Below are 17,994 nucleotides of genomic sequence, written 5' to 3'. Positions count from 1 at the left end.
TTGTTAGGATAATGGTTGAGGTGAACTCAAAATGGAAGGGATAAGTACATCTCTTTGTCTCCTGTCAATATGCAAGACAGTGGCACTGATGTAGGAAAGACAGGTGGACATGATCTGCAGCTACAGCCTTCCAAAGAACAGCAAAAGAAACAGACAGATGGTAGAGTTCAGAGCTTACCCAATCAAAATGACACTTATTCTGGAAGTTAGTTAATTGTCTATAATTGTTTTAACAGGAAACAGATGGGCAAAACAAAGCTGCATCAATTCACTTGGATGGAGGATATAAAAAGTCTTCACACACTAAAGAAATTGCATGTTTTTGAAACGCAGTGCATTATTTGATCTTTAAACAAACATAAATCCAGGAGACACAAAAAAAGAGTTAATTATGAGAACATGGGGACGCTAGCTGTGTTCAAAGTTAAGTACTCACATACAAAATCATGCTTGTAGGTAAATAGCATACACCTGCCATCAAGGAACGTTGTTCTGACTGAAACCAGATTAAAGTCAGCTGTAGCTGTAGGGTTTGCATCCTACTGGGAGAGCCGAGGGCCGCAGGGAGTTACCAAAGCTGTAACTGTTGAAAAGGACCAATCAATGGAGGAAAATATCGAAGGCATGACTAATAGCTATCACCAGGGAAGTATGTATGTGAATATGTATATTGTAAAATTCTATACATTTTAAGACAAAGAATTGTGAATAGGTTAAACATTTCAACGAATATTAACTCAATGAAACTCCCGCAGTTGATAACTAACATAAAGCCGATTATATCCAAGTTTTGGATATTTCATGTTAAGATATAGAAATTAAGCTATCAAATTTAATATGCTGCAATTTGCATACATTTCCAGAACACAAATCTGAACTAAAATCACTTCCCAAGTGTCTGTTTAAGAGGTTTTTTTTCTCCTAGTCTGAAAGAAGCAAACTAAAACTCGAGCTAACCGGCTAAAGGGAAACAGAAAACTTCTCTATCATTGTACAATGTTTCCATCTTTTATACGATTAAAAAAATTCCTAAACAAAGTTGTGTTCCCAGTCACTGTGATTGAAATAGTGCTGACATTTCCAGAACAAACTGGCTCCTCTGGAGCACCCTCATCCACCCCCTTTCCTTTATTGCCAAGGCAGCCTAACCCAAGGCGTTCTCCACACATAACTGATCTGAGGACAGACACTGACATTTACAAAGGTCCACAGTTTTTCACACACCACTAATTAAAGTGAAAACAAACCTTTGTCTCCCTCTTTCGCTCTTCCACCCCTCACTTTTTCCTCCCTCACTACAGCTCCCCTGCATGTCTCCAGGAAAAGCTGAAGTGACAGTGAGATTCCATTTACACAGAACTAATAGGTTTGCATTCACATAAACGCTTGGACTCACATTAAGGAACACGATGGGGAACCTTGCGAGGGGGGCCATTCAGCGACGCTTGCTAATGAAATCTCAGGGACGCAACCCGGATCAAGAGGTTCCACTGATGGCCATGAAATCCACGCTGACAAATAATGCTTTCGTGAATGGATAATAGTGCGAGCATGTCCTTGCGAGTTTGTCGACCTTGGACATAAGAACTTATATCCTTAAACATGAGAAAAACAAAGAAATATATGTTTTAGACCAGGTATTGTTAGCTAGCTCTAACCAGCTGATAATGGCTTTTTTATTCTGGGACATTTTAATTCTAAATATCTGACTGAGAAAATAAAACATTGCATATGGTAGAGAAAATTAAACATTTAGTACTACAGGAAATCATTCAGATTAAGGCATTAATGGGGTGCTGACGCATAATTGAGCACCCAGCTGTTTGTTTAATCACCTTTTATTAAGCGCAAGGACTAATGTTTGCACCCAATCTGCCTCTTAATTGTAATGATGCAAGTGTAGGTAACATGTTTGCAAGGAAAACAGACTATGAAACAGGTTTGTAGAGTTGGGTCTTACATATTTTATGTAAAGGTAATCTGATGCATAATAAACTAAAAAAATAGATGTCAATAGAGGTTTTTACGTGTCAGGGTTTACACGGTGTGTTTGCGCCTTTTCAGAACTCTGGATCAGGTTCTGTCAAGAGAAGTTTCACTGGCAACTGCTCTGAATAATTTGTGAAAATTGCACTGGCCTTGTTTGAACAGATTTTTAAAGTGAAATGTAGTTTATACAGGCAGAGAAACATCCCTGCTAAAGCACCAAAAAAATTATGGACAGTATGAATAAAATGAAGTGCACCATGTGAAGTAGTCGTTTATGTGAGTGTTATTTTTACAAACAAATTGCAAAATGGCAAAATTGCAAAAGTAGCCATGATTCACTTGACATTTGTACTGAAACCTGACAAGAACCCTCATCTACAGAAAATTCCGGCTGCTGAGTTGAGGTTATTACTCAATTTCAAAACATGAAAAACTTTGTTATTCGCTACATCTGAACCTTCTGGGTTTTCAAAAGCAGACCGGTCCCATTCGGAAATTTTCAGATCGAGTTAGAGCTCCGCAATCAAGCAGCTCCACATATGCAGGCTTAGGGACCCGAGTGCAGATGTTTTTCATAGTCATTTCGGCGCAGCTCTGCAGTGGCCCTGTTGGTATCTGGAGGCAGAGGAATCGGAAATGGCGCTGACTGTGCTGGCCTGACTAAAAACAGTACATACCTGCATAATGTCTCCCACCTTGCCCATTGCTGTGCGCTCTATTGGTGTGTCTAAAATAAATGTGTATGACAGCTGAATATGAATGTGTGAATAATATGATACGTTGTGAGGGAGAATTGTCAGTGTGCATGTTTATGCTGTTGTGTCTTTGAGTGACAGAGAAAATGTGTGAAAATGCGTGTGTGTGCACGCACCAACTTATCCATGCAGGCCAGGCCTGCGGTTAGCAGTAGTGTGCTAGCTGAGGTGGAACGGTGGAAGGCAGATTGCTTGGGGAGTGCCATACTCCTTTTGCTTTTCATTTAGCAGCTTAACCAATCCCACAACCAGGAGAGGAGATTCACAGTTACTCTTCTTACTAAGTTTGATAACAATGCATGAGTTATCCTTTTTAAATTACTTTTTGCATGCATATTTTAATTAAAACTATTAAAGTGAATCAATCATTCGTGTTCCCTCTTAGGACCCCAAGCATGTAACTCGCCAGCAGTTTGTCATACACTGCTGTGCCCTGCTTTCTACATTTTACATTAAACACAATTAGCTCACACTTAATACAGTGAGTGACTGCCACTGCAGTGCCTGAGCAGATTTAGAGTAGCTGTGTGAGTTAAATAAAACAGCTGCAAAAGAACAACTTGTTTTTCCCACTCCCACATTTGCTTTTGTGAGAAAATGTTCAATGTGATTCCTCCACAGCTTTGAAAAGTGGTGAAATCTATGATGAGGTAATACATAAAAGAAATGATCGTATTTCATGAGCACACAGGTTTCTAACGTGGCAAGGCAAATTCAATCATAACAATCATGTACAGGAAACAACAAGCTGGTGATGTTGCATCATGCTTACTAGCTGCTGCAGGTCTAGTTAGCCTGCAGGCGTAAGGAAATTGGACTTAACATTTGATAAAAATAATGAATAGATTGATGGGAACAGGTTGGAAACCTTTATTGTATTGCTGGAAGTGTGTGTTGTTTGTGTGCATGCATGTTCTAGGCTGCAAAAGCTAGACTGATTTTACTTGTGTTCCAATTATACTGATCAGCCGAAACATTAAAAGGACTGGCAAGTGGAGTGGATAACATTTTTCATTTAGTTACAATGCAAATTCTTCTCTGGGAAATGTTGGGTTGTGGCATTTAATGTGGGTGCAAATTGACATTGACCACACATCTAAACTGATCTCTGAACAAAATATTGTGGTAATCCATAAATAAGATGTTATTGCACAGCAGTTATTGCACAGCATGAGCAAAAACTTGCTCATTTATCCAGTCGTTCCTGAGATATTCCAGTCTTCCGTCTGGGCCAAAGCGGTGGTCTGACTGACTCAAATGCTTTACCATCCGATACCCATGATGCCAATGTAGTGCAAAGTGTAGGGAATAAAGGGAGGAAGGGCAGAAAAGGAAGAGCACGAATAAGTGGAGAAAAGAGACAAAAGGAAACAGTAGAACAAAACAAAAGATGAAACGGAACAGCAGAGAAACAGAGTGGCGAAACGGCGACTGGGAATTGGTAGTAGAGAAAAAAACGAAGCGACAGAAATGCAAAGAAAGACAGAAAGAGAAAGCAAGGCAGACATGAGAGGAGAGGGATGCCGTGAGGGTTGATGGGTAAAGCATGTGGAGATAAGAGCTGTTTAACAGGCCTTTAAGAACCTGGCAGGCCAACGTTTGAACTCTTAGGCTCAGTGGATCTGAGGCAGAGATCTCTTGAAATTAAACCACTAAAGCTGAGAAGAGAAGAAATCTTTACTTTTTCTCTTTCCTCACTGACACTAATCTGTTAAAAAATTAAAGTCCTTAGCAAATTATATTATATTTGGTTGATCAGTACGCGAAAATGAACAATTTTCTCTTGAAGACCTTCAAAATGTGCAAGAACATTCACATTGAAATTCAAACTTTTACAAAGTTTGACTTAGCACACATCACAATATCATACCTTGTTATCTGAATGAATATATGTATATATATATATATATATATATATATGTATATATACATATACATACATATGGACACATATATATATACACACACACATATATATATATATATACATATATATACATATATATATATATATATATATATATATATATATATATATATATATATATATATATATATGTGTGTGTGTATATATATATGTGTTGTGTGTATATATATATATATATGTGTATATATATATATATACACATATATATATATATATATATATATATATACATACATATATATACATATACATATACATATACATATATATACATATACATATACATATATATATATATATATATATATATATATATATATATATATATATATATAAAAATATGTACTGAACTGTATGAAGCATCTTTGTTCCATTAAGTACAGACAACAGACTTCCATTAAGACATAAACAATAGGCGATGAGAGCTCATTTGCTGTATACTGGGCAGGAGAAAATGCCAGGATGACTTTTGGCTGTGTCTATTTATGAGCATGTATGCGTTTGTGTCTGTGTGTCTGTGAGTGAAAGGCTTTTAGGAGGGCCACCAAGGAGACCACACTCCTGTGAGTGACTAGAGAAATAAAGTGCGTACCCTTACTGTTGTTTTACTAATTGAATTAATGCCATGATCTTGAATATATCCAACAGCAAGTAGAAACTACGTCGACACAGATAAAGTGGTGATTTTGTGAAGTTACTTGCTTTCCGTGAGGGATATATACTATTCCAACTGTGTAATATGGTTATTTATTTAGTTTAAGACTACCTCTTTATTTAGTTTGGAGTCATGAACCACTGCTGCAGGAAAGTTTGGACTGTCTATGGGGGTTTGTCTGAGTGCATGTTGGAGAGAGCCACAGCGGACTCTTTTCTTTTTTCTTTTTTTTTTATCTATGAACTGAGACAGAGAAGCAATGCAAAACAAGATGAAAAAATCTACCACCCTGATGGTGTGCTCACAGTAAGTGATAACATGCTGATGCCAAGCAAGTATATTGGAAAGCTGAGCATATTGGTTTTGCGTGTTTGCATGCTTTTAATTACCAAATGTAATTCCAGTCCACTAAATAGTAGTTGAGAGATGTAATCAAAGTAAAAAAGATGCTTCCTCTGGGGACCATGATTGTCTATCAAAATTAAAGGGCAGTCCATTAAAGACTTGTTGAGACATTACATTCAAAACCACAAATGTAAAACTCATGGGGCGCAAGATGAAAAGGTATAGAATCAACAAGGTAATTTGGATTCATGCATTAGGGGCTAAAAGTACTATAATTAAATAAATAAATACACCATTTAATAATTAATTAAATGTGTCATTAATTAATTAAAATTTAAATTAAATCTATGCATGTGTTATTAAATGTATATAATCATTTCACTATTTAATTAATTATTTCATGGTTTTGTGTTGCAGTGCTACATGAATTTATCACGCCTGTTAAAGTCAGTGGGCGGGGCTTGCGCACACCTAGTCTAATCCATTGCTTTGGTCTGAAGTCTTGAAACCGAAAGAGGAAGAGGAAGAGGAAGAAGAAGAAGAAGAAGAGGAAGAAGAAGAAGAAGGCTGTGTCCGTAATCACCCACTCACTCCCTACTCCCTAGTCACTACATAGGGAGTCCAACATAGTGGACACCATACAGGCACCCTTAACTACATTGCTGCTTTTGCACAGTTGAAACGTCATACATCAACACCGGTTGTGGACTATCCATAATAAATACTTTCAAACCATGGCGGCTACGTTGATGGGGGATCCCCATTAACTTTCTTGTGAGCTGGTTAGAGATATTTTAGACATTGTAGAGTATGTGGAAGCAGGACCCTCTGACCCAGAGCATGTAGCATGTAAAGCAGAGGAATTTATTGAAGTTGTTGGAGTTATTTCCACACTTTCCGACCAAGATATTGACCGTACAGTAACTGCAAATTTAGAAGAAGTACTCCACCGCTTCTCTGGTACCAGGGCGCAACAGGCACAACATATACAGGGGCCAGGGCGTTTGGCGTTTGACATACCGAGTGCAGTTCCGGAGCATCAAGTTGATTTTTAGCGGTTGCCAATAAAGTTTTGTTTGATTGCATCAATGCATTATCTGGAATCAATTTGCCTTGACTTGATGTGCAGGGTAACCAATCAGGTGTTAGGATCTGCCCACCGACTTTGATGGGCGAATTTGACACATAAAATAAATTCATGAAGCACTGCAACACAGGATATATGTTTTTTACATAAAATGAATTGGTATTTTAATGAATTAATGAAACATTTAATAACACATGCATGTTTTCAATTTCAATTTTAATCAATTAATGACACATTAATTATTTAATGGTGTATCTATTTATCTATTTATTTATGGCACTTTTAGTCCTCCACTGTACAAAATGTCATGGTAACGGCAAGACAGCCATTAGTTTGGTGATGCTTTGGTCTGGACAAAAGTGGTAAACTGACAGATGGACTGGCACTGCCATTCCTAGACCCATGCTGCTTGCATGGCTGAGAAGCAGAGAGGCGGAAATTACAGCTACAGAGATTTTTTTTAAAGTAGTGTGTTTAGTCACCATCCTCTTTCATACTTGCGGGTGCAAACATTCTGATCATCAAAAAAAATATATAAATAACTTAGCTGACATAGCACTCTTAAAGATGATGGTGTCAAAGAGCTCCTGGAAGTCATTATGATTTTGACATCCACCATTGTTGACTCCCCCGGAGCTTCTATCTGCTCTCAGTATGCCGGCCCGGTCTTGTTCAAATAATGAATATTTCCATTTTTCCACGCAAGAGTGGACACACTGTGACTAGACAAAGGCTAGCAAGGGTTTTCTGCACATGGCTCAAAATGCTGCAGAAATCCATTAAAAAAACCTATAACCATCATAAATTCAATCTGAAGAGAAAGTAGAAGCTTATTTGAGTTTAAACCTAAGTGAGGGGAAAAGGGGAAAGTAGAGTATGAAAGTAAGAACAGATGAGTGAGTTCATGTCTCATCTTCACACTCTGACAGCCTCCAGTGTCTCACTCAGTGGGCGAATCAGCTTTAATCAACTGGCTCCATTCTAAAGGCATGTTCTTGAGATCTGTAACCCTCTGACACTTTTGAAGACTTTCTTTCTGATTTATCACATGGTGGGAGTGACATAAAGATAGAGTGGTCCCCTTGTGTTAGTTGTAATTGTATGTTCTTTTACCCTCAGAAAAGAACTTGAGTAAAACTGTGCAAGTTGTCTGAATGACAGAGAAGTTATTTCTCGTTCAAGTGAGAAATAATGGTAACTCTGCTGAGTTTGTAATAAATAAAAACTTGCTAATTGACAACAGTGACTCAATGACTGCTACTGTGATCCCACCTGTTATTCAAAGTAATCATCTTCCTCTGCTTAAACTGAGTGGGAGACTTGTCATGACATGTTTGACGAATTTACACTTCACTTCACTTAAGAAAAGCTTTTTTAACAGGCGGCAGGACATGGAAAGTTACTTTACCTAATTGTGTTTTTCCTCAACACCAACTTGCAGGTGTGTTTTTGAATCAAAGCTACTGCGTTTAAAATAATTAAGATGAAAGAAATTCTCATTTAGTTCACATATCTGGTGTTATCAACATCCACCTCTGAGGGCATTTCTTATTGCTGCATCCATTTCGAGAGGTAGTTACAGCCTTTAAGCCTCGAGCGTGTGCAAACTGCAGCCCTCTGTCGGCTTTAATTACTCAACTGTAACACTGCTAGAATAAAATTGTCGATTTAGAATAATGGTGGAGAGGTATGACACAAAAGTGTACCAGACCATTAATGGGCTCAAAATATAAAAACCTTCACTGCTCTAATCTGTTCTTACTTCTCCAACCGCTCCTTCCTTCCCTGTCACTACCTCCCTATATGCCCCCTCTTTTCCTCTAATCTTCATGAGGATGGATACTTTGCCCTTGGTGCACAACTTTGTAGGCTGGGTGGCAAGCCAGCCAGTAAGTAAAACTATATGGAGTTGGGAGGAATGTGTGCCTACATTTGAGTACATTTTCCAGCTTGTGAGGTAATACCGATAACGAAGGTAACCACACAGTTCACAGACAGCAAAGAATAGGTTGCAACAGGCATGATGAAGAAAGAAGGGGATTTACATTATTACTAAATGATGGAAAACATGATATTACATTCAGACATGGACAATACATAATCATCGTATGAGTTACAGGAATAACAGGGAGAATTGAGCTCTGACTTTTCCAATCAACTGCTACACTCCTGTCAAATAGGTGGCAGTAATTCACCTGTAGGCTGGTTTGCCATTTAACTGAAGTTCACTGTTTTGTGCTATATGTTCCTCTGAACTGAAACTGTCAGTCCTGCTGTGTGTTTAGCTCTGTTAGCTGTTCATTCTGTTAGCCAAACACACTGGAGGCTGGGCCCACAAGTTGCTCAAACCAAACTAGCGCTCCTCCTGCACCGATTTGTTGTTCCCAAGAAGATCAACCAAACTCAGCTGACGGACACCAGTACAGCAGGTCTTTTTGCACTAATGACTAATATCTGCCACTTCTATTTTCCTCACATCGTTTTTTGTTTTTGTTTTTTTTTGGACCAATTCCTTCTTTTGTTGTGGCTATATTTACTGTTTCTATTCAAGTAACGAAAAGAAGGTAGGTGTGAAAAAGACTCTAAATATCAAAGGAAGGCACACAAGAATGAAACAACATGGAGAAAAAGCACACTCGAGAACTGAAGGACTTTGCAAAGAAAAAAAAAAACAAAAAAAAAAAAAACTAGAGAGCAGCCAAAGAGCAGTGCTGATGTTTGTATGTGATCATATTAGACTGTGTTGCTACTGTTAAGAAGCCAGGTCCCCCAGTGAGCTGGCAACCAAAGTCACCTTCTGGCAGCTGTCTACTGTCATCTACTAATGCACTCACAACGACTTTTGAACCTCACAGTTAATGACCAGGGAGGTAATGGAGAGGGATGCAGGCCATGAACAGCTCTCCGACTGCAGTCTGCTGGAGTGTTCAGATGTTCTCTTCTGCACGGCCGGGACCATCTGAGCTTAATTTACCTTGATGTAAAGCTATGTACGGTATATCACCGTTAGCGTCACCAGCTGGGTATGAAAACATGCCGTGTGCGTTTCTTTATGTATGGATGCATGCATGCCAGCCTGTGCAGCTCGCTCATAAGTAGGAGGCTTTATGGTGTCCCCTGTGTCTTGTGTGCACATTACCTGAAAATCCCTCTCCTCGAGAATCTCTTTCCTCCACCTCACCAGGAAGGCGGCACACACGTAGAGGTGGAAATGGGAGAAGCCCTCTGGTTCAGCCTAGAGAGAGAGAGAGAGAGAGAGAGAGAGAGAGAGAAAGAGAGAAATGACAGGCGCTGATTTACAACAAGTTTAACATTTCACAGTCATAAAATAAATGAAACCTCCATCACGGCTGTGGTAGATTATTCAAATAGAAGCTAAAGGATGTAAGGAAAGCATGTCAGTACATACAGAGTAGCTCATAGCTTCATTTAAACAGAGATTCTGATGCATTTTCATGCGGTGTCAACCGAAAAGGGAGAAGGGGGGAAAAGTGGAATATAAAACATTTTTCTGTCACAACCCAGAAATGTACATTTGCAGGAGCGACAAAGATGAAGAAAGCTACAAATCCCTTCTTCTTTGCACCGTTTTTTAAAATCTATTTTATTCCAGCCCCTCGTTATGTTTGGCAGCTCACTTCTTCTATTACTCGGCAAAGAGCAAGGGAATTAAAGACAGGAAAGACAAAGGATGAAATGTTCCTTGTTCTATTCATTTTTTTTCTCCAGAGCCCCATCACAGTGAGGATAATTACCAAGGCCTTTAAATGCAAGTGAAATGGGAGTATATGCCCCCGTGCAGGCAGGATAGAGTATCTAAAGTGTATCTTAATGTGTGAGTTTTTCTGAATGCAATTTGGGATGCGTGTCTTGGGGTTTACTATCCCGCAGACTGTATGTTAATTTAGCAAAAAATGTGTCTCTTCTGCATGTGCATTACCCAACATGATTGAGTAAAAGAGATACAAGAGTACATGCTCACATCTCTAAGTGAGAGCATACATTTAGTAATTATTCTGCAAGAGTGCCCTCTGATGTGGCTTCATTGATACTACATGGTGGTAAAGAAGCAATGCGACATTAAAGATGACATATTATGGACACTCTCAGGTTCTTAATTGTATCTCTGGTTACCACTAGAAGAGATTTATATGCTTTATTGCTCAAAAAACACATCAGGTCTCTCATACTGTCCAGTGTTGCAGCGCCTTATTCCCTGTCCTTCTGAAACGCTCTGTTTGTAGCTCCTGTCCTTTTACAGTCACCCCCCTCCCGAATACTCAGTCTCCTCTGATTGGTCAGCTCACACGTGCCTGACCAAGCATCGCTTACAACAACAGAATAGCTGTGCTACATCAATCCTTATGTGCCAGACTAGCCACTATCCATAAATGATGCACAAGTGTGACATGGTGATGTAGTGTGATGTCACAAAGTTGCGACTATTGGTGAGGCATTTCAGGAGAAGTGCTTCTGTGAGTGCTGATTTTGACCTTTTTGACTCTCAAGATTGCTTACAAATACAGGAACATATATAAAAACACTAAGGGAAAGGAAAACAATGAAAAAGAATAATAGGTCTCCTTCAAAGTACGAAGACATTTTAGGAAACAGACTCACACGCACCTGCTCCTTAATCCAATGCGACAGACGTGTTTCTAGTAATGCAGCCATGTTTATCACATCTTCCTGCTCATTTACAGGATTTCAATTAGAGGGTGCAGCATTACTCATTTCCACTTTGTCTGAGTAACCAAGTGCAAGGGGCTGCTCTTTAACCACCATGCTCATTTGTGTACAGCAGCGAGCCATAACTCTGCAGGAATGAACAGAAACTGCCTTTTCTGCTGTGATAATTGAATTTCCCTCTAGAAACGAAGGGAGGGATAAACAGATGAATAGTGAGTGGACAGATTTAAAACAGCACACATGGTGTTATACGAAAATAGTCAACAAATACACTGGGTGTTACTGCATTTTTTGCCTGCTCTCTTGTTGACAGATTGGCCCTCCCTACGCCTTTTTTGTTTGTCTGCTGTTTGGGTTTCCTCTTACTTTACCTCCCACTTAGCTAAACCAATGTTCAGAATTTCCCAACTGAGAGAGAGAGTGTGTGTGTGTGAGAGAGAGACAGTGAGCAATAGAAGAGAGATTACGGAGTGTGTTGAGGGAGGAAAAAACAACAACAACAAAAAAAACAAGGGTGTTTGTGAACAGCGAAGCGTAGCGTGATGTGAGTTGTAAACTGGCAGGTGATTGGCTTGTTGGTCTAACCTTGCAGCTCCAATCCAAACAACTGAAGCAGGCAAACATACGCTCTCTTTGACACACACACACACACACACACACACACACACAGAGATTGTATGAGTGGCATATGGGAGCACAATGTTTATCAGTCCCTAAAGATTTGCAGTTTTAATTTCCTTTCTTCTACGAGGTTTTCCCTGTGATTGTGTGAGAGTGTGTGTGAGTTCTTGGTTTGTGCCAAATGAACTCTGAAGGAATGTGAAACTCTAAAATCCAGACCGCCATCCATCTATCCTCTGCTCTCACAATATGTCATGGAAACGTCATGGAAGTCTATAAACGGAACAGTATGTAGTGGGATTAGAATGCTCAATGAAAATAAAAATCTTTAACATTTTGTCTTTACTTGACCGGGAAGGCCTTCAATGCATTAATCAAAGATGACATTTTAGCACTGAACCATTTAAATGTCTAATCAAATCACAATCACAAATGATTCATTGTAAGAAAAAGTCCTTCATTAAGCTATTTTTGCCATTTGATCATCACAAATGGAACAACTTTGGATTTTGGAATGATTCAGTCATTTTAGGCCGGAGGAAATTTTGATGTATCTCTGAATCAATGACATAATAAAAAGCAATTAAGGGATGGCTGAAACTATTGTCAGTTTATAATGCTCAAAGAGAAAGTGTTTGGATACCCCCAAAAATATGTTGAAAAAACAGAATTTTAAAAAGGAACAGTAGCCCTTTTTAGACAGAAAAGATGGCACATTTGCTCCAAGGTAAGGGCGGCAATGTGCTGGCCTATCTTTTTAAAACGGAGGCGTAATATTCCTCCTTTTCCAAAAGCCGCCTCTGGGGTAGGCGTAAACATGTGACGTGATGTGAAGCTCGAAGTTGGGCTGTGAACGGTGACACCCACTGCACCCATTGGCTCAGTGAGTAGAGCGGGTCGTCTAGTGATCGGAAAGTCACTGGTTCGAATCTCGGCTCCCCCAAGCTGCATGTCGAAGTGTCCTTGAGCAAGATACTGAACCCCAAATTGCTCCTGCCGTGCATGGCAGCCTCCTTCATCAGTGTATGAATGTGTGTGTGAATGGGTGAATAGCATGTACTGTAAAGTGCTTTGAGCTGTCGTTAGACTGGAAAAGCGCTATAAAAATGCAAGACCATTTACCCCATTGGAGTTCTTAGCTTTTAATTTGAAAGTAGCAACCATTTCTAGCTTGCCGCTACAACAACAAGCAGAACCAAACAGCTACAGAGACCGAGGAGACACTAGCATCTCCTGGATCCCAGCGGCTGTCCAGTTGCTTATCTTAATGTCCGCGGACGAAGTGATGGACTGACTGCTGTGATCAGCTGTTTCCTGGTTTTAAAACTACCTGGCTGTGAGTCGCACTACAGTATGTGTGTATTAATTTATGTTAAACAAAGATACATGTGATTAAGTGAGCTTCAGAGGGGCTGAAGGTGTATTTTTTTATCACTGGAGTGAGCCAGGCAAACAGTTTCCACCTTGCTTCGAGTCTTTATGCTAAGCTATGCTAAGCTAATACAATCAATATGCAGCTCTTGCAGAGACCAGAGAGGAGACAAACAATTTCAAGCATTTTGAATAAAAAAAAAATCCTAAATGTCAGGGCACAAAACATATCCTGCTCCTTGCTCCCAAAAGCCAGCTGTCAACCAATTGGTGCGGCTTCAGATGGACTTCTTACAGCTATGGATAAAGAGGATATGTAACGCACAGGAATACTAAGAAAGTTGAGGTTATTCAAACATTTGACATTAAATTCGTATTTGTTCAAGTGCTCTGGTGGGATAAGCTGAGGCCATCAGGTCACTGCCCTCTGGATTGAGCCGTAAAAGAATGTGTTGTGAAACCATGAGCACGCTTAGTACAGGTATAAAATGTGGGAAAGGTGGACTGTTGATTCTATACATGCAGTTTTTATTTCCCAGTGACCACAGGAAATTAAGATACAGCTCTCTCCTCATTCATTTAGATATGGGCCTGGTCTCGATCACCTAAAAATAACTGTCCAGGGGCACTGCAAAGAGTTACCTAGAAGGACTTTGGCTCTTGCACCATATTTAACTCACAGTAAACACAAGAAAAACGTAAGGTATGCAATTAATAATGGTGGCCATAACTGCTCCTGTTCATAAACATTTTCACAATGCAATGTACAAAAAAGTCCATCTTCTCTTGGTGGAAATAAATGTTACAGTGTGAAACATCAACACCAACATCTCTTAGCTCCATTTCTCAGCCCATTTCTCTCTGTGTGACTTCCTCCTGCCCTACCAACCACTGCTGCCGCTTCAGCTGAAGGCTTTCTCGTCGTTATGATTTTCCAAATAAAGTTTGTCATGGGAGCCAAGGTGACTCCATCAAACTTGTGTCTACCTCGTCTCCAGCTCCACTGTTATGCCCGGCCCTCCACCCCCCACCCCCTTGTGTCAGGGCAGCCATATTGGTTGAGACAAGCGAGACTGACTGACAAGCGCTGCTGATCAGAGAAGTGAGGAAGCGGGGGGAGGAGGTGGGAGGAGAACAGTGGGAGAAAAGGGGGGATACGGGTACAACGGGGGGGGACAGAAGGGTGAGTGCCTGAGAGACAGAGAGGGTGGGAGGCTAAAGGTAAAGAAAGGAGGGAAAGGGAATGTAGAATACAGATTGAGAGGAAGTTTTGCAATGTCACTGTCTTTAAACTGCTGTGCTGTCTGTCTGACAAGTCTCATCCCTCAAAAACAAACGCCGCCTGACGTGGGACTAACTCCATACCCTGATGAACTGACTCCAGACAAGGTGAAAAGGTGATGATGAACGAGCAGATGCAACAATTACACAGATAAAATACGCCTATGCTCCAGTTGTACTTTTAAAGCTCTCTTCATGTTTTACGTGTCTGAGCCCGACTGCGGCAGTGATTTGTGAAAGGTGACATTAACTGTTACAAGCTGTACAAGTATTCCCCTCGGGTAATTCACACCTACAAGCTGGGATAGCGGGGGAGGAGTTTGTGACTGCAGGATACATTTTAAAGACTATAAGGCAAAGAGGGCTGATGGCAGGGTATGGCAAAAGTCAGGTCGTGATGCAATCCATTTAAAAAAAAAACTGAAGAAGGATGGAGTATGGAGGGGAAAAAGTGACCAACATTTAAATTTCTTCAGCACCGTTTCTGTGTCTGTGATGTCTTGCTTTAGGCTACATTTTAAATTGCCAAGCACTGAGGTTAATCAGAGGGGGGAAAAGCAACAAAAAAATAATAAAATTAGAATTCCCACCTTGCCATGGATTCAGTCCATTACAGATCCCTGCTGTGTTGTTCCACCTCTCCCTTTCTGTGTATGCTACATTTTGAAACAAAAGCCTATAAAGGTGTCTGTAATGAGTGGGTAAATGCATACATTGGTATACAGTATGTACTGTATTTGGAAATTAAGTTCATTTGCAGAACAACAGTAATAAGATAATTGGAAACGATCCAACGCAACACATTAACTTCTCCATTAACGCTACCATGGCACAGCTTATGTTAGTTTCATGCCGAGACAGACAAAGAGGAGGATTTTATGAGCGAGTGTGTGCATTTATTGGAGGACAGCCGGTGTGTGGATGATCGGGGTCCGGTCTTCAGGGGCCCGTCTTATTGTTCGTGGTGACCACGAGGCCAAACATTACCACGGATAGAAGACAGAGAGGCAAGGAGGTGCGAGGAGGGCCGCTTCCCCTGGGACGGTGACTCAATCTCCCTGTTATTGAGCTGGCAGGTAAGTGTTTTATTCATATTCAAGAGAGCATGTATCTCTTGTGTAGTCTGATAATTGACTTTGGCACAAATTTGTGAGCGAGCTAAAATATATCAAGCTGAGGCGCCGCATTTAGAAAGGTTATTCCTCTTGGTCTTACTTGCGAGAAACAATTCTGTTTTTGATTAAACAATGCTGTCAAAGAAATTCAAGCTCAATGGCTGCCTCTGTTTTGCTATTTCCTTCCTATCATTCATCTCCAACACTGGAAGGAAAGAATGAATCTGTTTGGTTGATACTCAAGGCCATGCAGCATTTTAATTTTACGAGTCCGTGCGTGTGATACTCAAAGGGTTTTTCAAATATGTGACCAAAGAAGCACCCAGTTACATAACTTCACACATTACATGTAGAACCACTTTAGTAGCTTTCCTGTGCCCTTTGGGTTAAAAGAGAAATCTCCTACTCTCCTAGAAGCAGAAAAAATCTAAAGGTAAGGTCCAAATACACTATGTCTGTAAAAATGCAAATATCTGTCTCACCAGCTTTCTCACCACCAGAATTGAATCTTTTATCAAATTCCCAAGTGCTGTTAAATCTAATTTTCTATCTCCGTCATTGCCTTTCACTTAATTTTATTTAATCAAAGCATGCGGCTTATATTAAAATGTGAAAGTGCCGGAATTGTAAAGTTAGTGCATAAAAGATATCAAGAAAATAAGAGCGTACCAAAATAGGCCTCACGATAAAAAGTGCACTAGCAGACAAGATGAGGTTTTAATGAAAGGAAAGTGACAGTTAAAAACGTTAGACTGAGGCCGCATGAGAAAATATATTGAGATCAGTGGTGATAATTGAGTAGAGGTACATATTTATTATCAACAAGGGATTGATCCATGTGTAAACAGCATTTCCCTGCCATTGGTGGAGCTAGTTTTAATTACCTTAAAGCTAGGTAATTTAGCGCAGGGGTTCCCAATCTAGGGATTGGGCCCCCCAAGATAAAACTGTGTGGTCATAGTTAGTTTAATGGGAGAGGAAATAAGAAAAGAAGAAGTTCTGCGACACAAATTTGTGGTCTTTATTAGGACTTTCAATTTATTGAATTCATTATTATTTCCATTTTTGATTAATTCTGCTGACAAGTCTGTATATTAATAAAAAAAAAATCAGTTATCAAAATATTTGCCTGTACATGGATTAACGGATTAAACATCTTAACTTTAACAATTCTGATAATTTTTTAAGAACTATGAAGTGTAACGGAGTAGAAGCATAGAATGTATAGTACTTAAGTTAATTTACTTTAATTTCTATCGACAATTGAAGTAAGTGCTGTATTACATCAAAGTAACATACAAGGACCACTGAATACAACATGTGTATCTGATTCATTAGCCTGTGCTCTTTAATCTCAATCTTTGCTAATCTTCTGACCTCTCTTGCACTAAATTACCCACATTTTCCACCAGGATTCGACACATTTGATCACATCTTTCACAGTGGTCTTTAACACGGCCAGCTAACAACACTGAACAGCTCCCTGCTCGGGAAGTTCACCCGTCCATATGGAAAAGGGCCACATTTCACAACCTGAAAATGTCACGGTATCCCTTTAACAGCCATGCTAATGCTGCCACACTGAGCTACTTGCTAATTTCATGCTCCATGCAACAGGGATAATTTGGTCCCTGTCTGTCCATCCGTCTGTCTGTCTGCCTGCCTGCCTGCCTGCCGGCCGGGGAGGAGAGGTGAGTGTGAATGTTTGTGTTCTGCTCTAAATCACTGTTTTTTCTGTTTTTCTCTTTGTTTCTACCGCTTCTTAAGATCAACAGTGACAAATCAAGAAAAAGCGGAAAAAGGTACAGCAACACTGTTGACGAAATAAACCAAAGACAGGGACAGAAAAAGAATGAGAAAAAAATAGCATGATATCGAGAAGATGCTGCAGATAGGAAAGCAGAGGGAGAAGATGACAGAAATAGAGAGGAAGACGGAGGAAGCGTTGTCTCGTGCTGGATCAGGCTATTGAACAGATGGCCACACCGCAGAGAGAAGACCACAGTGGAGACATTACAACACTCAGGTTAAAATCTCCCCTGGAACACACACACACACACACACACACACACACACACACACACACACAGTGGCAAAGGACAAGGTCTTTCTGTTTATTATCAGCAGTTGAGACAGAACTCAGACACTTGTTTTTTTGT

The 17,994-nt window shown here is 39.9% G+C and overlaps 1 protein-coding gene across 3 annotated transcripts in view; it reads right to left on the bottom strand.

Annotated features, from left to right (window-relative positions):
• tbc1d22a (TBC1 domain family, member 22a) overlaps positions 1-17,994 on the bottom strand; it is a 135,503-nt gene that overhangs the window by 16,892 nt on the left and 100,617 nt on the right. For 2 of the 3 annotated variants that reach the window (XM_030440067.1, XM_030440066.1), the window contains exon 13: positions 9,898-9,993. In XM_030440067.1, the coding sequence (XP_030295927.1) occupies positions 9,898-9,993 (96 nt within the window). Of the gene's footprint in view, positions 1-2,241; positions 2,605-9,897; positions 9,994-17,994 lie in introns of those variants that run through there. The other variant, XM_030440065.1, reaches the window with a different exon arrangement.

Source organism: Sparus aurata, chromosome 14, assembly GCF_900880675.1.
Source record: "Sparus aurata chromosome 14, fSpaAur1.1, whole genome shotgun sequence".
Taxonomy (NCBI): Eukaryota; Metazoa; Chordata; class Actinopteri; order Spariformes; family Sparidae; genus Sparus; species Sparus aurata.
The sequence above is the reverse complement of the archived record's forward strand: the minus strand, read 5'-3'. Positions and strand labels throughout refer to the sequence as shown.